The 22,163-nt window shown below is 43.7% G+C and overlaps 3 protein-coding genes across 3 annotated transcripts in view; 2 read left to right on the top strand and 1 right to left on the bottom strand.

Annotated features, from left to right (window-relative positions):
- Nucleotides 1-22,163, top strand: part of LOC114896998 (UDP-glucuronosyltransferase 1-3-like) — a 52,099-nt gene that overhangs the window by 24,069 nt on the left and 5,867 nt on the right. The gene's annotated exons all lie outside the window — the stretch shown is intronic.
- Nucleotides 2,915-4,018, bottom strand: DNAJB3 (DnaJ heat shock protein family (Hsp40) member B3). The gene has a single exon (XM_029225291.1). The coding sequence runs from the start codon at nucleotides 4,016-4,018 to the stop codon at nucleotides 3,275-3,277; it is 744 nt and encodes a 247-aa protein (XP_029081124.1). The 3' UTR covers nucleotides 2,915-3,274.
- On the top strand, nucleotides 10,242-21,826 carry LOC114896840 (UDP-glucuronosyltransferase 1-1-like). Its single transcript, XM_029225290.1, has 5 exons — nucleotides 10,242-11,433; nucleotides 17,093-17,224; nucleotides 17,896-17,983; nucleotides 18,272-18,491; nucleotides 20,851-21,826. The coding sequence occupies exons 1-5, from the start codon at nucleotides 10,570-10,572 to the stop codon at nucleotides 21,146-21,148; spliced, it is 1,602 nt and encodes a 533-aa protein (XP_029081123.1). The 5' UTR covers nucleotides 10,242-10,569; the 3' UTR covers nucleotides 21,149-21,826.

Genomic DNA, 22,163 nt, shown 5'->3' with positions numbered 1-22,163 from the left:
TTTTGTTCTGGTCTCTTCTTGGGGAACATCTGTCACCCACAGATTTCTACTTTCCAGGGTCTGTTGCTCCCATGTTGCTCCTCAATCCTATCTACTCTATTTTTCTGACGCATTCTGGGAGATGATCTCTGGAAGAGCATACTTCTACACTGATTTTACTTTTTGCATTATCAATTATGATCTTTACTGCTTTCAATATGCATTAAAAATTCACTCTTTTGCTTCCTTCAAGTTAGTTACTGCCCCTCCCATAATATGAATATACTCATTTTCAACAAATGGTTTTGTTTTCATAAAGTTCCAAGGTAAAGAGTTCCTCTTTATTTTGCCAAATATAGATACCTCAAATGAAGCATTCTCCCTGATTTTACATTAAGTATTCTCATTCACTAAGTGGAAAACAAAAACAAAAACGAAAAATCAAATAAGGAGCTTTCCTTAGAGAGCTCCACCTTAACAAAGCTTATTTCTGATTGGGTATTCTACAAGTTGCATATTAATAGGAGGAAAGAGTTCTGTAAGTTACTAATAAGTCCAAAATTCAGCTGCATGGGTTAAAGATGGAGAATAGACTATTACATTAATGAGGTTGTTGACTCTTTCCCAGAGTGTAGTCACATTAGATTGCTGTGTATGCTCATTGGTGGTCGTTGAAATTATACAGAAAGGGTTCAAAGGAGAGTAGGACAAGAGGAAGTGAATCTGTGTTTACTGAGAAAGTGGAATTAGAAATTCCTGGACAAGTAAGCATTTGGGTGAATGATTGCCCAAGATGAAGAGGAACTCCCTCCCTGTTTGGAGACAGAAGAATGGAATCATAGGGGAAAGAAGACTGATCCTTAACGGTTATTTGAAGAGTATTCTTTCTTTCAAATGCTTTCTGTTGTGTGAGATAAGCTAGACTAGAACTAGTTAAGTGTGGCGCTCCAGCGGGGAAGTGTCTATCTGGATTCTGCTAAGATGACTACAGGTCCCCAGGTCTCTTGGAGCTCACAGGAACACAATTTTCCCTCCTGGTGTGTTCTGTGGGGTGGTGCTAGTGATTCCATGGAGGGAATCCAACGCAGGGGACTTGAGATGGTCACTTTTGCACCAGAGGAAATGCTTTTCTTCCACTCTGAAACCCATTCAAACCTTTCTATAAAAGAGGAATACTTATATACAGGCCTACAGCAGTGTGATTTTTTGAGTCAAGACATTTAAAAAGGATTTTCAGTTTTGAAAATTTTTTTGGCCACGCCTCACAGCTTGCAGGGATCTTAACTCCCTGACCAGGGATTGAACCAGGGTCATGGCAGTTAAAGTGCCTAACCACTAGACCATCAGGGAATTCCCTGAAAATTCCTTAAATGTTTTCTATTTCTGTAAAAGGGAAACTTTCCACTTAGCAGTACTAATCCAGGATATGTCAAAACTGAATGCTGTCTTTGCCCTCAACTATTCTAACTACCCAGAGCGGTTGAAGATCTAAGACCTCTGTGTCATCTTGGTGTGCCAGACTCTTACTGGATTCAACTGAAGACTTACCTGACCGCTGAACAATGGGGACTTAATTTTAACCATTTGTATACAAATGCACTTATTTTGCTCTATCCAGAACGGTAATTTTCTACCCTTAATTAGCATAAGCACCATGATATTGTGCACCTCCCTTCCTATCACTTCAAAACTCCTAACATCCCCCTTCTCTCCCTGCTCCCCATCCCTTCCAGCTCCCTCAACAACCATGAATGTCTTCAACAGTGTGTTCCCTTGCCTGGCAAGCAAATGAACTCATTTTTGAAAAGCCCAAGTAGTCTGTTTTATTCTGATCCTGCTTGTAGAGAGTATATAAGCAGCACTGCCGAGGTACTTCAGTGACTTGTTTATTTGATACGGTTTTAACAGACTCCGCGTATCCCTGTAGGAGCGTGGTGGCTGAATCCTGTGTCCCTGCTGTGTATTTTTTGCATGTCATTCCATGGGGATTGGACTCTAAAGGACCAGAGGGTATCCAAACTCAATCTCATATATTCTAAGTTTGTTAACAGTGTGCTCAGGTCACATGACTTTTCGGTAAAGAACTAAGAACATGCTGCAGTTTTAGTCTGTCCAGTTCAGTTGTCTTTTTGCTCTCATGCCTTACGCAAACCTTTCCTTGGAAGATGACCAAGGAGGATGGAACATTTTGCAGTGGACTGTCCTAAGGCAACCGTGCCCCCTTTGGGGGCATAAATTGTGCCAACAGAAAGCTATCCTCTCAGATGTGTGTGTGTTTCATCACTCAATCAATATTCCAAACTTTCCACTATTCCAATCTTTCCAGTCTTTCTGGCTTTTGTCAATCTAACTTGAAATGAGATACATCATACACATGGCAATGGGATAGTTTTGTGTAGCCTTATGGAAATGCTTTTTTACATTTCCAGCACTCATAGTTGTAGAACCAGTTTGGGTACAGCTAGCAATTGAATAAAGTTTTTGAGTCATCACCACCGTTTTTTTTTTTTTTTAAATTACTGTTTAAGTCAAGTTATCTTAATAGTGTCCTAAGGATCCTATTAACTAATGGTTACCATGAGGAATTTACACATTTTGCCCAAGCCTTTGGAGGGAACACGGTCCCTGCTAACACTGACTTCAATCCAATGAAACCAGTTTCAGACTTCCGACCTCCAGATCTCTAAGAGAATAAACAGACACTGTTTCAAGCCACCAAGTTTGTGGTAATTTGTTACAGCAGCCATAGGAAACTAATACATCGCCTATGCCAGGTTTACCTGTTTTTAAAAAGCCTAGGTTTACCGCTATTTTTAAATAGTCAACTCTTACTATGTCACCAGCATTAGGTAGAACTAAAAACCATCTGTAAGCCAGGAGAATTATTCATATATTCATATCTCTTACTACTTTGTGCTAAAAAATGAAGTAAATGTATTTATCTTCACAATGTTAACTTCAGAGCGAGCTACTTGGCTCACACTTCAAACAAAATGGAAAGGCAAGGTTCAAAGTGCGGTGGTGAACATTTTGTCTTAGCACCATGAAATAATCACTGTCAGCCTTGGGATGTTTAATAAATAGCAAAGTGCATACAGGTATGTACCACAGTTCTAAAGAAAAACAGAGGTCCCATTCCGTGGTCCCAACAACAACAAATAGGCATCGCCTTGAACTGTTTCCAAATTCTTGGGTACAGTTGTTTTGAAAGTAGAGCTCGCTTGCAATCTTCAAAAAAAAAAAAGAACGTCCTGCTCTTCCTCAGAATGTGCTCTGAATTAAATGTGGGCCGGAATCACTTGGTGTCAAGGTGTGGCAACTGCTCTTTGCCATTCATTATCATGGACTTTAACTCTCCGTCTTCTTCCACCTCTATCCTTTCTTGGCCATTCTCAATGATTCTCTTGGTGGTGATCTTCTTGCCATTAATGATTTCGGTGGAAGTCGACATGGATTTGAAGTTGCCCGTCCCACCACTACAAGACATGGAGAAGGAAGAAAGGCCCCCATTCCCCAGGGAACCAAAGGAGGTAAATCCTGTATCAAAGGAAGAAAAACCGCCTCCAGATGCTGGACATTCACTGAAGGTGGAGAAAATCGGTGCGGACTCTCTGCTTCTGCTTCTGCTTCCCCGGGAGCTCCTCCGACCGCCCAAAATGTTCTCAAGCAGGTCTCCGAAGAAGTGAGACGAAAACGGGTCCCGGCCGCCGAAGAACTCCCTGAAGACGTCGGCCGGGTCGCGGAAGGTGAAGACGCCCTCGAAGGGGTCCTCGAAGGGGTCCCCGAAGGGCCTGCCGCCCCGGCCGCCACCGCCGCCCTCCACTCCCGCCTCGCCGTATCGGTCGTAGACGTCCCTCTTCTTGGCGTCTGACAACACCTCGTAGGCCTGGGCCACTTGTTTGAATCGCCTCTCCGCCTTCTCCTTGTTCTCAGGGTTTTTGTCCGGGTGCCACTTGAGCGCCAGCTTGCGGTACGCCTTCCTGATGGCCTCGATCGAGGCCTGGCGGGGCACGCCCAGCACCTCGTAGTAGTCCACCATGCTGGACGGCCGGGCACGGCCTGCAGGCCAGGGACAGGGGGAGCGGCGCGGCCGTCAGCCCCGGGGCACAGGCCAGGGTGCCCACCAGGCCAGGCTGCGCGGAGGGGGCGCCCCTTGTGACGAGGCCCGCGTCTCACTGGCCGAGGCCGCACCCCAGAATGCTCTCCCCACGAGGCGCTCTGTGACGTGTTTCACGCAGGCGCAGAGACCCCGCCCACTCATTCGCTCCGCCCACCCGGCCCTCAGCTGACCTGTGGTCTCCAAATGGGGGCAGTGGCTCTGAATGCCTTAGGAAATGCTTTACTTAAAATAGCGTTTACGTCAGGGTTCCCCTCGGCCTGAGGTAGGGGTAGAGCAACAGGAGTGAGTTTAGTCCGACCCTGGGCTGAAGGACAGCCGTTATCATTTGTCTAGGACAGCATTTCTCCAACTTTTTGGCTTCAAGACCCTTTTGAGTTTATGTGGGTTATATCTATCAGTACTTACTCCATTAAAAATTAAAACAGTCAAAGTTAATTAGTCAATTTAATAACGATAAACCCATTACATGCTAACATAAATCATATTTTTATGGAAAAATAACTATTTTTCAAGCCAAAGAAATTTAATGAAGAGTGGTTTCATTTTACATTTTTTTCATCTCTCTGGCTTAACAGAGAGCTAGATTTTTATATCTGCTTCTACATTCAGTGTATTGCTATATCACGTGTCATGTAGCCACTGGGAAATTCTACTGTACACGAAAGTCAAATATCTTAATCATGGAAATAGTTTTAACTTTGCGAAATTCTCTTATGAAGTCTTGGGGATCCCAAGGGGGCTCAGGCCCATAGTTTGTACATAGTTTGTGAACACCTCGTCTAGTATATCAAAATGATTAAAGCTTGTTTGGCCATGTTTATAGTGCTGTGGGTAAACTTAGGGTTCAATGATTACTTCTGCTAAAACTGCTGTATCATAACCATGATTTTCTTTTTGACATCTGACTTCTTTCCACCGCCTCCTTATTCTCTCCCTGACTCTATATTCTTTGCTTTCATAAATGGTGAGGCAACACCAATAAAGGTCACTTAGTTCTAAGAGGAAATAATTAACCAATGAACTCTCAACATTTCATCATGAAGGGTAGTAGATCCAAAAGGGTGCACCATTTCACCATGACAAACTGCTGACTCCATATCACCTGGAGAGACTGAAGCCCTGAACTTGGCATTTGCTAAGCACACAATAAACAGTAGTAGGAAGCAGATTGGGAGTAGAGTCCGGTGTAAACAAAGCAATATGGAAAAATACAAGGTGTGTTTTGGGAGGGTTAAGTGATCCAGAAGGGCAGGAGGGAAAGGGGCAGAGGGAGCGGTCAAGCAGAAAGGCTAGAGAGGAGGAGTGAGCTGGAGTCCATCCCAGGGAGTTCTGAGGGCAAGACTGAGGAGTCTGAATTCTATTCCGGGCCCTAGGGATCTGTTGAGCAAGGTTTCAGGGGTGGTAGTGGCGTGCGGACAGCTGATGCAGGGAACCAAAAGGGACAGGTAGGGATTAGGGGGCTTGGGGGTTGAGGCCCTGAAGCAGGACCATGGCAGGTGGGTCTGAGAAACAGTGGCAGAATGATTTGGATTCAGCACTTTCTTGCTTCGACATGGGGCCTAGAGCAAAGGGAGAAGGGGTGTCACATCCATATAGAGACATTTACTGAGTCTTACTGTCTGCAAAACCATGGACGGCCACCTGCGTGAGAGATGGTTCCAAAGCTGAACCTGTGGACATATATATGTATATATATGTGAATAGATAGATACATAGATAGAGGCAGAGACAGAGTCTAGTAGCAGAGACAGATAGGCAGACTGTTAAGGGATGCAAGGCAGAATAAAGCAAAATGCTACAGAGATTTAAGGAAGATGGCTTTGTTTCCCTCTGCAGGGTCCCACAGATTGTCCAGAGGACAAAGGACTTGTTTATGTAACCCTTTTAGTTTAGTAACAAGCAGCTCCAATCTGACTCCATCAGAAGAACTAGGAGTCTGTGGAGTGGTGGCTTTCTTAATTATTGGCTTCAGCTTTAAAATAAATCACCGTCCAATGGGTTCCAGGAATGCTCTTGCAGACGCCCCACTCTTCAGTAGCCCCTAAAGCAAGACCACATCACTGGCCTGCTCAGTTTCCTTGGCCACCCGTATGCTCCCCAACCAGGGCACATCTGACTCTGCCCTGTAATTGCCTCTGGTTGTTTGTCCACCAGAGCCCTCTTGACAGGCACAGACCATTTCTAACTTGGGTTTCTGGCCCCAGCTCCTAGCACGGTGCTGGGAGGGCCAAGACTTCCCGTAAATATTTGATGAGTGGGGGAATTAACAATCGATTTTGAGTGTCAGATCTTCACAGGTTTCAGGGCAGGAGCTTTATCGAATTGCTTAGTTGTGGTTCTTGGTCATAATTCTTGGCAGTGTGTGGATTGTCTGCTATTCCTATTGGTAAAGAACATTTCCTGGTCATGGGCAGAGTCACGATCCCGAACCATCCAAGTGCACAGAGGCCTCAAAAATTTCTGAGTTTCTGGGCTTCCCTGGTGGCGCAGTGGTTGGGAGTCCGCCTGCCGATGCAGGGGACACGGGTTCGTGCCCCGGTCCGGGAGGATCTCACATGCCGCAAAGCGGCTGGGCCCATGAGCCATGGCCGCTGAGCCTGCGCGTCCGGAGCCTGTGCTCCGCAACGGGAGAGGCCACAACAGTGAGAGCCCCGCGTACCGCAAAAAAAAAAAAAAAATTTCTGAGTTTCTGCGTTGTGCAGGAAAGCCACAAAATCATTACCAGGGTGACTGTGTGTACTTACAGCCCCTTTGCTCTGTGTGATCTACAGATGAACCCTCACAACGTTGAGACTTCGGAAGCATTACTGCCCTTACTGTTTAAACTGGACTGTGAATTTCAGAATGGCAGATAAGCGCACACCAGTGAGCAGAAGCATTGCTGCCTCTTTTCTCTTCACCCAGAATCTTGGTCCTGGAGAATTACTGTGTCTGGGCAGGGCAGGGAGCTTCAGAGTACATGAGTGTGAGCACGTGCACACATGTGCACCCATACGTAAGCACACACAAGACTGGAGGTCTGTGGAGGAAGGATGGTGGTACAGGAAAAAGGGACTCTAAGGAACTACTCTAAGTACCAGAATGAGGGGGGCCCTGTGAACATGCCCCACGGGACATCAATTTAAGTTAGCAGTTTTTCCGCGAACCTCCTAACAGATCCCTAAGTATGGGCCAGTGATGTCCATAGTGAAAACTTTGGGCTCTGTGCTTTCATCCTGGGGTTGTGTCAAACAACAATGGATCCCAAAAGGAAAGAGCGAGGTGCCCAGTTCTGTCTGCACTCCGATTTGCCCTCTCTTGGGGAGGGGCACTTCTATTCGGCAACTACCATACTTGGCTCCCTGACGCTTTGCCCGATCTTTGGGGCACCAGCTAGTGCTGGGTATTGCTGTGGGAGTACATTCTACTTAATCCCAAAGTCCTGCCATCTGCCTTCTCTCCATTTATTTTGATTGGGTAATGACTGTGGGGATTATAGCTCTACTTCTGTCTTCTGGTTTGTTGTGCATTTCCATCTCAGTCTTAATACTGTTGTCTGGGCCCTGCTTGAGGCCGTGGGGAGTTGTGGTTAAGAGGCAGTGCTTCTACCAAACATAAGGTAGATAGCTAGTGGGAAGCAGCCGCATAGCACAGGGAGATCAGCTCGGTGCTTTGTGACCGCCTGGAGGGGTGAGATAGGGAGGGTGGGAGGGAGGGAGACGCAAGAGGGAAGAGATATGGGAACATATGTATAACTGATTTACTTTGTTATAAAGCAGAAACTAACACACCATTGTAAAGCAATTATACTCCAATAAAGATGTAAAAAAAAAAAAAAAAGAGGCAGTGCTTGCAGGCTTCTACACCCAGGGCCTGGGTCTCAGATCTGCCACTTAGTAAATACAGGACTTTGGCAAATCACTCCATCTCTCTGAGCCTCAGTGTCTTTGTCTGTAAAATGGGAATAAGAGTATCAGCTTTTACAGCACAGTTCTTGGGGATTACCTAAGATGTGTTGTAAAGTACTAAGCGTCATACCTGGCACATAGCATATGCTCAATGGATACGTATTCCTCTTAGTTGTTCATCTTGCCCCTTCGCCTTCAACTGATCATCAGAATTTCCCAAAGTGTCTTCTTTCCCCTAGACGTTGGGCCTGTGTGATGAGCACAGTTGACATTTTGCTGCCTGAGCTCTTTTGGTTTCTTTTTCTTTTTTTTTTTTTTTTTTTTTGCGGTACATGGGCCTCTCATTGCTGTGGCCTCTCCCGTTGTGGAGCACAGGCTCCGGACGCGCAGGCTCAGCGGCCACGGCTCATGGGCCCAGCCGCTCCGCGGCATGTGGGATCTTCCCGAACCAGGGCACGAACCCGTATGCCCTGCATCGGCAGGCGGACTCTCAACCACTGTGCCACCAGAGAAGCCCTCTTCTGGTTTCTTATTTACTGAGTGCTCTCTCACTGCCTCCCTGAATGGATATAGATCTGCCCTGAGAAAGGCCTTCTGTGCACACAGACTTGAGTTGGGCTTCCTTTCCCATCATTCTCTACTCCAGCAGCATCCATTTCCTTCTTAGCCTGTTAGGTCACAACCTCTGATGTGTCTGTTTATCTGTTTAGATTGTCAGTCTGTCTCTCTGGATGGAGCATGAATTCTGGGGAGGTGGGAGATGCATCTGTGGTGGTTTCTGCTGGAGACTCCAAGCCCGGTACTGTGCCAGAATCAATAGATGTTGGCTGGATGAATGAATCAAAAAATGATGCGGTGGCTGGGTATATCTATCTATCTATCTATCTATCTATCTATCTATCTCTCAATGGACTATTACTCAGGCATAAAAAAGAATGAAAGAATGCCATTTGCGGCAACATGGATGCAACTAGAGATCATCATACTGAGTGAGGTAAGTCAGACAGAGAAAGACAAATATCATATGATATCACTTACATGTGGAGTCTACGAAATAATACAAATAAACTTATTTACAAAATAGAAACAGACTCACAGACGTAGACAACAAATTTATGGTTACCAAAGGGGAAGGTGGGGGAGGGATAAATTAGGAGTGCTGGATTAACACATACACACTACTATATATAAAATAGATAAACAACAAGGACGTACTGTATAGCACAGGGAACTATATTCAGTATTTTGTAATAACCTATAACGGAAAAGAATCTGAAAAAGAATATATATATATATATATATATATATATATATATATAAAACTGAATTGCTTTGCTGTACACCTGAAACTAACACTCAACCCCAAAATGGGCAGAAGACCTAAATAGACATTTCTCCAAAGAAGATATACAGATTGCCACAAACACATGAAAGGATGCTCAACATCACTAATCATTAGAGAAATGCAAATCAAAACCACAATGATGTGTCACCTCACACTGGTGAGAATGGCCATCATCAAAAAATCTACAAAAAAATAAATGCTGGAGAGGGTGTGGAGAAAAGGGAACTCTCCTGCACTGCTGATGGGAGTGTAAATTAATACAGCCACTATGGAGAACAGCATGGAGGTAACTTAAAAAACTAAAAATAGAGCTACCATATGACCCAGCAATCCCACTACTGGGCATATACCCTGAGAAAACCATAATTCAAAAAGAGTCATGTACCACAATGTGCATTGTAGCACTATTTACAATAGCCAGGACATGGAAGCAACCTGAGTGTCCATCAACAGATGAATGGATAAAGAAGATGTGGCACATGTATACAATGGAATATTACTCAGACATAAAAAGAAATGAAATCGAGTTATTTGTAGTGAAGTGCATGGACTTGGAGTCTGTCATACAGAGTGAAGTAAGTCAGAAAGAGAAAAACAAGTACCATATGCTAACACATATATATGGAATCAAAAAAAAATGGTTCTGATGAACCTAGGGGCAGGACAGGAATAAAGACGCAGGTGTAGAGAATGGACTTGAGGACACGGGGAGGGGGAAGGGTAAGCTGGGACAAAATGAGAGAGTGGCATGGACATATATACACTACCAAATGTAAAACAGATAGCTAGTGGGAAGCAGCCGCATACACAGGGAGATCAGCTCGGTGCTTTGCGACCACCTAGAGGGGTGGGATAGGGAGGGTGGGCGGGAGGCTCAAGAGGGAGGGGATATGGGGATATATGTATACATATAGCTGATTCACTTTGTTGTACAGCAGAAACTAATACAACGTTGTAAAGCAATTATACTCCAACAAAGATAAAAAAAAAATGTGATTCAAGTGATTGTTAAGGAATTCCAGCTAGTTAAACTGTTGTTGCCTATGAAGAGACCTAGTCAAGTTGTACCCTCTTTATCTCTAAAAGTAAACTTCCAGGTACCACTAGCTGACTGACAGCGATTGTCATGTGACATAATCAAACATTAACTTGGTGTACAGTTTGGTTCTTGCGCTGTGTAAGTGGGAGAGGGCAGACCTCCGGCAGGTGACAGTCTTGGTAGCAACGGCAGGGGCACCATGACAGCAGGGTCCCAGGGTCCACGTCCGCTCATCCTGGGCCTGCTACTGTGTGCGCTTGGCCCTGCCCTGACGCAGGGTGGGAAGCTGTTGGTGGTCCCCATAGACGGCAGCCACTGGCTGAGTTTGGTCAGGATCGTCCAGCAGCTGCAGCACAAGGGACATGACATAGTGGTCCTCGCACCCGACGCCTCCATGTACATTAAAGAAGGGGCATTTTACACCTTGAAGAGGTATCCCGTGCCATTCCGAAGGGAGGACTTGGAAGTGGCTTTTATAAACCTTGGACGTAGTGTTTTTGAGAACGACCCTTTTCTGCAGCGCATGGTCAAAATATACAAGAAAATCAAAGATGACTCGGCTCTACTCTTTTCCGCCTGCTCCCATTTACTGCACAACAAGGAGTTGATGTCCTCCCTGGCAGAAGGCAGCTTTGATGCTGTACTGACAGACCCTTTCCTTCCCTGCGGCCCCATCGTGGCCCAGTACCTGGCTGTGCCTGCTGTGTTCTTCTTGAATGGACTGCCGTGCAGCCTGGACTTTCAGGGTACCCAGTGCCCCAACCCACCGTCCTATGTGCCCAGGCCTCTGTCCTTTAACTCAGATCGCATGACCTTCCTGCAGCGGGTGAAGAACATACTCATTGCCTTGTCAGAGAGCTTTCTGTGCAATGTGGTTTATTCCCCGTACGCACCACTTGCCTCGGAAGTCCTTCAGAAAGACGTGACTCTCCAGGACCTTATGAGCTATGCATCTATCTGGCTTCTCAGAAGTGACTTTGTAAATAATTACCCAAGGCCCATCATGCCGAATACAGTTTTTATTGGTGGGATCAACTGTGCTAGCAAAAAGCCACTATCTCAGGTGTGTATTTGAGTGGGAACTTTAGATGCCTGTAGTCTAGCAAGTGCTTTGGGTAGATGAGCTCGCCACAGATGCTGAATGAGCATGCTGAGATAGTCTCAAATGTCCTCTCTCGTTGATTTCTATCTCACCAGTCTCCTAGGTCTGAGTTGTAATTTATAGCTGTCTTTGGCATCATCTTTTGGCTTATTTCTTTTATCAGATACTTAAGGATTTGGGCCACTTTATTCTGTGTGCTCCAGCAGATAACTATCAATTAGATGCAACACTGTTTAAATGCCATAAACACAGCATGCTGGGTTCAGGGTTCCTTGCAGAGAACAAAATTGTGCTTCATGCACTTTGCCTGTGACTGGGTCAGGCTCACAGGAGTCAAGATTGCTGAAATAATTTTTTGATATCTATAGATCCCAGCAGGGAAAATTGCCTTTATGTTCCTGATTAAAGGTCCATTTCTAGATATTCTGATAGGCTGAATCCTGCAGTTCCATTTCCTCTACTAAGCAAATCACCAGGTAGCCAGGTTCTGACAATGGGCAGAAAGTTCATGCATCTCTCTTAAATGCTTATATGTTAATTTTTTTCCCCTACACCATGCAGAAAAGTAGCATTCACATCCTCTTCCAAGTCTTAACAGAGGAGATAGAGAATAGCAGGAGAGTCTCCTTCAAAAGGGGGTTTGGGAAGGTTTCTTCAAGAAGATGACATTTCAGTGGGCGTGCATTCATTTATTTTTCAAGTATTGGCTGAGGATCTGCTGGTAGCCCAGGCACTTTCCAGGTGCTGAGTCTGGCTCCTACTAAGGGGCTATCATCACCCTTGGAGAGCGATGAATCTTATTTCCAGCGTGCCCCTGACGTGATTCATATTTTAAATGATGATGTAATTGTCACAGCCAGGAGAAACTCTGGGCAGTGGGAAGAAAACCAGGAGAAATCAAGTGTCAGGTGGATGCCTCCACCTCACTGCTGCAAGACAGAGTCTCCATACTCTGTCTTCCGCCCCTGTAATGTGAAGAGAGATCTGATAATCCCTCAAAGGTCCTATGGCAATAAGATTCTGAGAAATGGCCCGTTGGACACATTTGTGTCTGATGGAGTGGTCTGGTGAAGAAAGAAGGAGGTGGTGGTGATTTTCTGAAAGCAAGATGAGAAAACCTAAGAGTATAGAAAACCATTAATGATTCTCTTTCAGACAGAGGAAAAGGAAGGGGTGAAATATCATCAAACCAACGGGCGTATCTCAGGTCAGAGGAAGGAAAGCTAGCCAGCACATCCAAGTGAGATTTTCATTTCATTGCTTTGCGTTAAGTTTGCCATGGATTTTTGGCAAACAGTCTTTATTTATTTAAATGATTTCCTTCTTTATTTTGGATGTTTAATGGGAGAGGCTGAAGAACTTTATCAACTGCCTTTCTTGCTATCATATTTTTATATCATTTATTGATATATTTTTTCCCCTGTAAATTTGTCTAAGTGGTGAATTGTATTGAGTATGTATTGGTTGCTGCCTTGTTTGGTGCAAATAAGCTTAGATGTGAGAATGTCTCTGTAAGTTGTACCAAACAGTAGCTCTCCTTGTCCTATTTTAAGTGCTTTTAATTTGAAATTCCCCTTTTTTGGATATTAATGTCACCATTCCTGCATTATTTTTGTTTACACTTCTCTAGTGCCTCTTTACTACTCCATATCGTCAACCTTCTTCTTTCTCTTTAAACAACATGGAGCTGATATTCTTAACCTAGTCAGGCAGATTCCTTTAATAGTTGAATTTTTCCTGTTTGTACTTAACAATTGATAGATTTGATTATAATTCTTCCAGTTTATTTTTATTTTGCTTTGTCATCTCCCCTTTTCTTGATTTTTGCTGGTTTGTCACGTTGCTGTTATCTTTTTTCCTTTTTATTAATTAAAGAATGTTACTCTGTGCTTCCCTCCCTCTAGTGGGGACCAACCTACTCCCAATGCTATTGGTAAAGGTCCAGAACTTATCAAGAATAAAGATAAAATCTTTATTTGGTAATGGGAGTCCATAGAGAAAGCACAGCCTGGTGTTGGGCATACCTTTGGGGTGTCTGAAAGAATAAAGATGATAGAACAGTGCCGAGAGCAAAGGCATGAAACTCAAGAATTCCAAGATGTCAGTCCCCTCTCAGGGTGAGAGACCACCTTTACAGACATGCAGGGTTACAGAGATGACCTCCATACATCCACATTAATTGTAAGGAAAATAGCCAAACAGAAGATGGGTGAGAACATACTTGAAGATGACGAGGAAAAGAAAGAGTGCCGACCAGGGAAGCCTGCAATGTTTGTAAGTGGCTCTGAATGTATAATGATAAAGCGACATGTTTCCAACATACTAAAGGTTTCACGAGGCTTTCTTGCAAAACAGAAGGCATTTGGGAAGGAAAAATCTAATAAAAGCCTGGAACTGAAAATACTAAACTTGCAGCAAAAGTCAGGATTTTTATATTAAAAGCTTCCTTGGAGTAGGCAAGTCTTTTCGCTTCGGGGAGCCTTATTTTTTTGGAATGGGATAAGAGGTGGGGGGTCGAGGTTTATTTCAGTCATCACATGGCTTTGCTCTTTGGCCATTCCAGAGACTGTGAAATCGGGGCAAGGTTTAGGGGAACTTTTGCCAAGTAGGGGGTAGACCTTACCATTACTGAATCCTGTACTGGCCCAGAATCGACACTGGCTGTGATAACACAAGCTCTGCAGCTTGCCCTTCTGTGTTCTGTAAACGGACTTTCATGGCATTTAAACTCCAGCCAAGTGATATTACCTAACTTTGGGTGTTTATGGCCCTGCACGTTCCTTCTGTGTTAATCACATCCTACGGTGGCTGAGTGGCTGTGGAAGGGTATGGAAGGAGGGGACATTGGCCCTTTCTAGACAAGGTTAAAGTGAGAGTGGGTTTCATGAAGGAGAGGAGGTCCTAGGAAATTCAGCATGGTCGGCGGGGAGGATGATACCCGCTCCCTGACCTTTCAGATGAGCCCAATGGGAAAGGCCAAGACACAGCTGCCAGGAGCCATGGGCCTAGAACAGGACCTGAGGCTGGTGGGGGCAGACTAGACAGTGGGATGGGCTGGCAGTAGGGCTGGTCAGTGGCTTTACTGGCATGCTTGGGATCAAGCTTGGCAGCCGTCTCTGAAAATCATGTGTGCTGAGCCCCGTCTGAAGTCTCCTAGCTCACATCCAGGGGAGCCAGCATCCTGGTTTGTCCAGGACTGTTCTGGTTTTAACACTGAAAGTCCCAGGAAACCCCGCAGTTCTGGGCAAAGCCAACCACATCACACAGTCTCAGTAATGCCTTTGGCACTCTTTGGAGACATATAAAACCGTCTGGAGACTCTCAGGGAGTTAATTAGATCATTAATAACCAACAGTTGGGGGAAAATTGCCCTGCTTATGCTTTGCTCTATTTCCTTTAAGCAGATTCCCACTGTGTATGTGTGTGCGCCTGCGTGTGTGTGCATGCAGGTGTGTGTGCATGTACTTCCTGAAGCCTGGAGCACTCTGGCATTGGCTCTGAAGTTTGGGAACAGATCAGGCTGAGCTAAGATTATTGTTGAGGGCTGAATCTAGGAGCTTCCTTCCTCTCTTCCTGAAACACACCCACCACTCATCTCCAGGTTCTCATGCTAATGGTTAAAGTTGCTGTTCTTCTCATTGAATTGTTTTGTCGCATCCTTTCAGAGCTTTTGTTTGACCTCCGTCTCTAAGTCTATTCCTTATTACTTTAGGGAAGGGCCTTTGCCAGGTCGTAAACTAGGATCTGTATTTACTAGTTGGGATCCCTGCCATCTCTGATTCTCACCCCATACACACAGACATTTTCTAAAATCCTGTCTTCCTGCTTTTTTCAAGGGAACCACAGATTGCTCGTGTTCTAGTGGTTGTAAGATTCATTGTTAACTGGAAAATCAATCACGGTGTACAGTTCAAATACACCAAAACTCACTTGATTAACAAAATTACTCCTTGGGAATTCCCTGGCGGTCCAGTGGTTAGGACTCTGTACTTTCACTACCCAGGGCCTGGGTTCAATCCCTGGTTGGGGAACTAAGGTCCCACAAGCCGCACCGCGCGGCCAAAGAGAAAAAAATTATTCCTTGATAAAAAAAAGTCGACTTAATGGCAATAGGACGCCGTTGGCAAAGGGAAGGACTTGGAATCAATTCAGCGCCCCCGTTTGTGAATGATGCTGTCTCCCGTGCAGAGGGCACGGGATCTGCAGAAGGCTTAGCATGTGGCCCCCTCTCTGTTCTTCATTCCGTATTCCCTGTGTCGTCTGGCCCAGAAGTTTCTTCAGAAAGTCCCACTGCCTCATTTGAGCTTCGTCCTTAAATAGCCAAGGCCGTAATGCCTGCGGATGGTCCTTGTTGGATGCCTCCTGAGACAATGGAGCAGCCTTACATGTGCAGCCTTCCTTGGATGACCATGACGGACATAGTGATATAAGGAATCAGCTTCTGGGACAGGACGTGAGCACTCTGTGAGGGTCATACGCCGGGTGGGTGAAGATTCTGCCTGTTTCTCCTTCCCACCAGTGGCTTTGGTAGTTTGGTAGTCAGGGTTTCTCACATGCCCTTGACCTTCTCTGAACTCCACAGAAGGGGCTCAGATCTCTGGGACACGCTTGGCAAGAGTTCCTGTCCCCTATTTTGTATTTTTCTCACCTAGTTTACTTTTCACAGTACATTAAGGAACCAGCAAAGAAAGATTCAAATAAACTTCCGGATACTCTTCTTGCTAACACAGGCAAGTTCACTTAAACTCTTTAGAAACTCTTCTCCAGGAAAGGTGGAAAAATGCATGGTTGACTGGTTGAATTTCACCACTGAGTTGACATGAATATGATCTTTAATCATCCAAGTGTGTTTGGCTGCCGTATGGGAAACTGCCATAGGCTGCAGGGAAGCGAGAGCTGTGAAAGGATGTTTTTGCTATTTGAGGCTTTTTCCTTAATCGTGAGTCTAATCCTTAATGCTGTCTGTAGCTTTCTGCTTTGACTCCATTCATTCTTTCAGTATAAAAGAATATTCTAGAAACCTTGAAAAGTAATACAGGTCTTTACTGTAGATTTTCTTAGACAGGCAATACGGGAGCTTTAATGTCCATAGAAAGCTTTCCGAAGTCCTCTTTGGACCGTGTTCCTCTCCTCCAATGTTTCCTTCCCCAGAATCTGCTGAAAGGCTCTCTCCTCTCTCCAGGATGCCCCTTTCCCTCTCCTCCCTCCACCCCGTTGCCTTCAACCCTCTGCTTCAGCCCTGCCCACCCTTAAAGGCCTGCTTATGTCCCAGACTTTCCCAGCTGCCTGAAGCCCTGGGGAAGTGGATCTGGTCTTACCTCCGATCACTTTTCTTTTGGAAACTTGGCACATTACCTGGATTCTGTATCTCAAAGAAGAACCCAAGTGATAACTCTGTAAGCAGGAAGCCTTCCTCCTGTGGGATGGAAGGCAGTTAGGGAGGGAGGGATGCTCTAACACACACTAATGCTTTGTGTCTCTGTCACACACACACACACACACACACTCACTCCTTTAATCACATTCTTAAGAGGAAGATACCTGATTCATAGCTGAATGTATGCTGTCGCCAAAGAATATGAGAAAAAAATTTAACTGGAAATTTCTTTTCTGGTCCTAGGAATTTGAAGCCTATGTAAATGCTTCTGGAGAACATGGAATTGTGGTCTTCTCTCTGGGCTCAATGGTCTCAGAGATTCCGGAGCAGAAAGCTACGGAAATTGCTGATGCTTTGGGCAAAATACCTCAGACAGTAAGAAGATTCTACACGATTTCTTTTTATCTGTCTTCACAAGAGTTCTAACCCCAGGCTTTCAGTACCTAAATTAATTCTATGAGTTGGGCTTTAGGCTTGGGTTTCCCTGCCACTTCCCAATTATTAATCCAAAGTTGTTCTTTTTTTGCAATTTCACTGTCAACTACTCTGTTAAAACATGATCCACTTCACGAGGAGGTCTCTTTCTCTCTAAGTGACTCAAAAGTATATTAGAATTTATTTTTAAAAATAAAATGGGCAGGATAGTGTTTCTTCATATTGCATAAGAATATTTCTCCAAAAAGCTCTTGCTTAGAACCCTGGATTTGTTTCTTATATTTCTGCTTTAATAGTTCTATGCCCACTCATTTTGTTAAGTAAACTTTCCCTTGAAGTGCAGAGAAGTGCAAAACTCGTAAATGTACAGCTTGATGAATGTTCATAAGTTCACAAAGTGAACATACCCGTGGAATCAAGCCTCTGGAACAAGACACAGAATGTTACCCATCCCCAGAAGCCTTCTTAGTCACTCTACCTCCCACCCTTGCCAAGGTTATATTCATTCAGAGAGACTCCACTTTCTAGCTACTATAGCAGATGTCTTGCTTTGTTTTAAAAATCATATTATGTTCCTAAACTTTATTTTTTTTTGTTTTTGCTTCTGCAAGGTCCTGTGGCGGTACACTGGGACTCCACCACCGAATCTTGCGAAGAATACAAAACTTGTCAAGTGGCTGCCCCAAAATGATCTGCTTGGTACGTGGGGAGGATTTGATGTGTAGGTAAAACCAAGGTTAAATTAAGAAAGTGGCTCAGGCAGGGCTACTCTAAAGAATTGTTTAGCTGGAAAATATTATGGCCAATGTATCTCACGTTGCTTTTAACCAAGTAGGACATCTCAACCCACATTTTCTTCTGCACATTTATGCAAGGGCCACATGTGGATGGCACTGGGTCCTGAGAGTGCTTTCAGAACCTAGACGATGTCAGGTTGTGAAACTCAGTGGCTTGACTGCTGGCATCCCTCCCTGTTTTGCTTCTCAGGTCACCCAAAGACTCGGGCCTTTATCACACATTCCGGCTCCCACGGTGTTTATGAAGGAATATGTAATGGTGTTCCGATGGTGATGATGCCCTTGTTTGGTGATCAGATGGACAATGCAAAGCGCATGGAGACCCGGGGGGCCGGAGTAACCTTGGACATCCTGGAAATGAGTTCAGAAGATTTAGAAAATGCCCTGAAAACTGTCATCAGTGACAAAAGGTAAGAGAGAAGCTACCAAGGAATACTACTTATATTTTGGCCATCGCTTCACAATAAATCTTCAGATGTGAAAACAAATACATCAAGATCTAATTTATAAGTAAGATGATTTGGGGTTATTATTATTCCTTTTAGAAAAAGATGCTTTAATTCCTAGGGAATTTATCACAGAAGTGATCTTAAATATTATTTCCCCTGGTATACTTAAAACTCCAATTAAAACAAAAACAATGTCAATATAATAGATGTCTGATCTATAAGTTCCTGCAAAGAGAGTATTCCATTACAAGAAACATAGTGTCCGTAAGATAAAAACAAACCAGGTGCTTAGAGGTAAGGCTTTTCCGAGCACTGAAACCTGTGAGAAATTTTGTCCGTGGGGTTTATTAGTGTGTGTGTGTGTGTGTGTGTGTGTGTGTGTGTGTCATGTGATATGACAAAGGCTTATAATAAAAGCAAAGTCAAGTTTGTTCAAATGTGGCTATGGAAACAATTCAAAAGGCAAAAAGCCACCAGATCAGATTATCTCTGCACGAACTTTATTGTATTGCTACAAGTGATAGGCCGATCAAAACCTTACGAGAAGTGATTGCCAGCAGTGGACTTCATCCAATGATCAATCATGTATGTGCGTGTGCACATGCACGTGTGTACGGATCTATGACAGTGTCTGGAGCCTTCACCCATACTTGCTTCATTTTGAAGGAGGACAGATGTGAAAAGACTAGAGTGTGTTCAGATGGGAGGACACACTACACAGGGGGACACTTTGAAGGAGGATAGATGTGGAAAGACTGGAATGTGTTCAGATGGGAGGACACACTACACAGGGGGATGCCGAGCCTGGACAAGGAAAACGTGCTAGAAACGATGGTGCTCGCATGTGTGTGATGCCTGTGAATAAAAAGAATTGTCTGCCTAACCCCAGGGTAAAGTGGTCACAGTGTCAGTGACAGCCTTCCCAGAGCAGTTGCTCTGGTTCTTATCCATCTTTCCGACTGGCTTCTGCAGCCCAGCATGTCGGCATCGGGCGATGCTGCTCACATAGCACAATTAAAGCCCGATTTCTTTCCAGATGCTGGAAACTCATTCTTGAGGCTCATATTAGTGATGTAATTTTGACCTTTCGTTCAGTGGTATGGACGACTACTTGTAACCTAAAAATGACTTGGTAGAAATTCTCTGGTACATTATCATTAACAAAAACCAAAAAACACTAATCGGTCAGCTTAAGTTACTAACTAACTTCATCTATTCATTTCTGAGCCATCTCCGATTGTGAATCTCCATGTTTCCAACACTCTAAGCTGGAACTGGACCTACATAAAATAAAAAAAAGTGGAAAAATTTCCAACATCAGATTATACAACCAGGCCATATCAGGTGCTTACTAAATATTGAATGAATGAATGAAAGTCCAAGAAAATCTATTTTATAAGAGAAGATTTATATACAAGGAAGATGTTTAACAATTTATGGCCAAATATTAATAGTACATTATAATAATATATCCAAATAAAATGATGGACATATTCAAGAAAAGCAATGATCATAACTCCTCCTGAATAAGTGCCTCACTTTTCTCGTTCTTCCCTCTTTTCTTTCCCTTTGCCTTCTTCTTGTCCTTCTCGTCGTCCTCCTTCTCCTTCCTCTTTTAGTGCATCCATACTAAGGGTTGAAGTACGTAACCCATTTTGGATTTGGATATTCTGACTCAGCTGTCAACACAGTCCAAAATAAACAGGAATCCATTTTTCTTTAACAGGCGGCAAAGACACTGCCTCATGCAAAATTTAGCACTTGGAGGTTTGATGTTTCGACAGTTGAATTGAAAGTATAGCACTGTCTTGGAGATGGCACTTAAAAATGGCTTTTACTTTGGCTAGAAGTGATTGTTTACAATCTCATTGAATGGGAAATCATTAATAATTTCTGAGATGACCTTTTCCTTTATTTCTTTATCTTGTTACCAAAAAAGTATGATCAACTGCCTACAAAGATATCACTAAAAAGAAAAGAAGAAAAGTAGGAAGCAAGTTTCAAATAATTTAAAATTATAGTTTTGGCTTCCAGTTTTCTTTCTTCCTTTCTCCCTTCCTTCCTTTCTTTCCTTCTTTCCCTTTCTTTCTTTCTTTCTTTCTTTCTTTCTTTCTTTCTTTCCTCCCTCCCTCCCTCCCTCCCTCCCTCCTTTCTTTCTTTCATAAAGAATATTTAGTGTGTGTTTTCTTTTTTGATTACAATAGAAACTGCCAAGTTTGGAAAATCTGGTAGCGTTCCTAACTGGAAGCAAGCATAGAGAGAGGACGGTTCCCTACTTTTGGTGTTCCAGGCATTCACATAACTGTCTTTGTGTGTTCAGCTATAAGGAAAACATCATGCGCCTCTCTAGCCTTCACAAGGACCGCCCCGTGGAGCCTCTAGACCTGGCTGTATTCTGGGTGGAGTTTGTGATGAGGCACAAGGGAGCGCCACACCTGCGCCCTGCGGCGCATGACCTCACCTGGTACCAGTACTACTCTTTGGATGTGATCGGCTTCCTCCTGGCGGTCGTACTGACAGTCATCTTCATCACCTTTAAGGGCTGTGCCTTTGCCTTCCGGAAATGCTTCGGGAAAAAAGAGCGAGTGAAGAAATCTCATAAATCTAAGGCACACTGAGAACTGGGTTGGAAACTTGCAAAAAGAGTCAGGTTAAATTCATGTTATGCTTATTCAAGAAATACTTTGCCAGAAAATAACACCCCAGAGTGTGTCTTAAAAAACAAAAAGGATCTAAACGTTAGTCACACATATAGGTAGAGATATTTAAATATCTTTTCCGCTCCCTCCAGTATCTTTAATCTGGACTACATTTGTCATCTTTCAAATCACTTGCAAAGAGGGTTGGATAGGTCCCTCCTTCAATCTGCAGTACTTTACCTACTCAGAAATGGGGCCTGTTTGGGAGCCACCGCTTCCCACCACCGCTCCCCCCTCACCCCCGGATGAGCTGTAACCTCATCTTCTCGCATCTGTAGGTGGTTGTGATAGATTCCTTTACCAATAATGGCTGGTTCTAAATTATGCTCATGCTTCCCAGATGTCACTTTGTGCATTTAAGTAAGGAAACGTTTATTCCTTGTACTTGATATGATATGAATGAATGGTATAGATTTCTGACTTTGGGGGGAAAGAATGATGTATAAAATTGATGGGTGATATGCCTGAGCAGATAATCATTGCTTGAGCCAAATGGATCTGAGTTTGACAAGAGCCTAAATTATAGAGACTGGCAAGTATATTTTCTCTGATGTAATAACTAAAAACACATTAATAAATTCGTATAAATTATATTTATTAGGTGGTCTCTTCATGGGTGTTGCATTTATTTATTGTTAAACTACATGTTCTAACTACAAAAGTAATGCATGATTCTGACAGAAAATTGGAAAAATATAGAGGTGTACACACACAAGGAAATTAAATTCACCATTAACCATGTTCCCTGCAAGTAACCACAGTTAGTAAATATTTTGGTAAATGTATATAGTTATAAAATATTGCAAAGATACCAAATATATCTAGTGTTTTCTAACATTCTTCCTTCACTTCATCCTATAGTGAATGTTCTCTCCAGGTCTTTGTATAATATTTAATGTGTTTTAAGTGGCCAAGGAATATTCTATTGCATGAA

Source organism: Monodon monoceros, unplaced genomic scaffold (assembly GCF_005190385.1).
Source record: "Monodon monoceros isolate NGI ecotype Baffin Bay Population unplaced genomic scaffold, NGI_Narwhal_1 Super_Scaffold_16, whole genome shotgun sequence".
NCBI classification, from domain to species: Eukaryota; Metazoa; Chordata; class Mammalia; order Artiodactyla; family Monodontidae; genus Monodon; species Monodon monoceros.
Note: the sequence above shows the minus strand (reverse complement) of the source record. Positions and strands in the feature narration are given on the sequence as shown.

Excerpts from the sequence above, each read along its gene's own strand:
- DNAJB3 (XM_029225291.1), bottom strand. The coding sequence starts at position 4,018 with ATGGTGGACTACTACGAGGTGCTGGGCGTGCCCCGCCAGGCCTCGATC.
- LOC114896840 (XM_029225290.1), top strand. The coding sequence starts at position 10,570 with ATGACAGCAGGGTCCCAGGGTCCACGTCCGCTCATCCTGGGCCTGCTA. Across the intron at positions 11,434-17,092 it reads GCAAAAAGCCACTATCTCAG|GAATTTGAAGCCTATGTAAA; the intron begins GTGTGTATTTGA and ends TTCTGGTCCTAG. Across the intron at positions 18,492-20,850 it reads ACTGTCATCAGTGACAAAAG|CTATAAGGAAAACATCATGC; the intron begins GTAAGAGAGAAG and ends TTGTGTGTTCAG.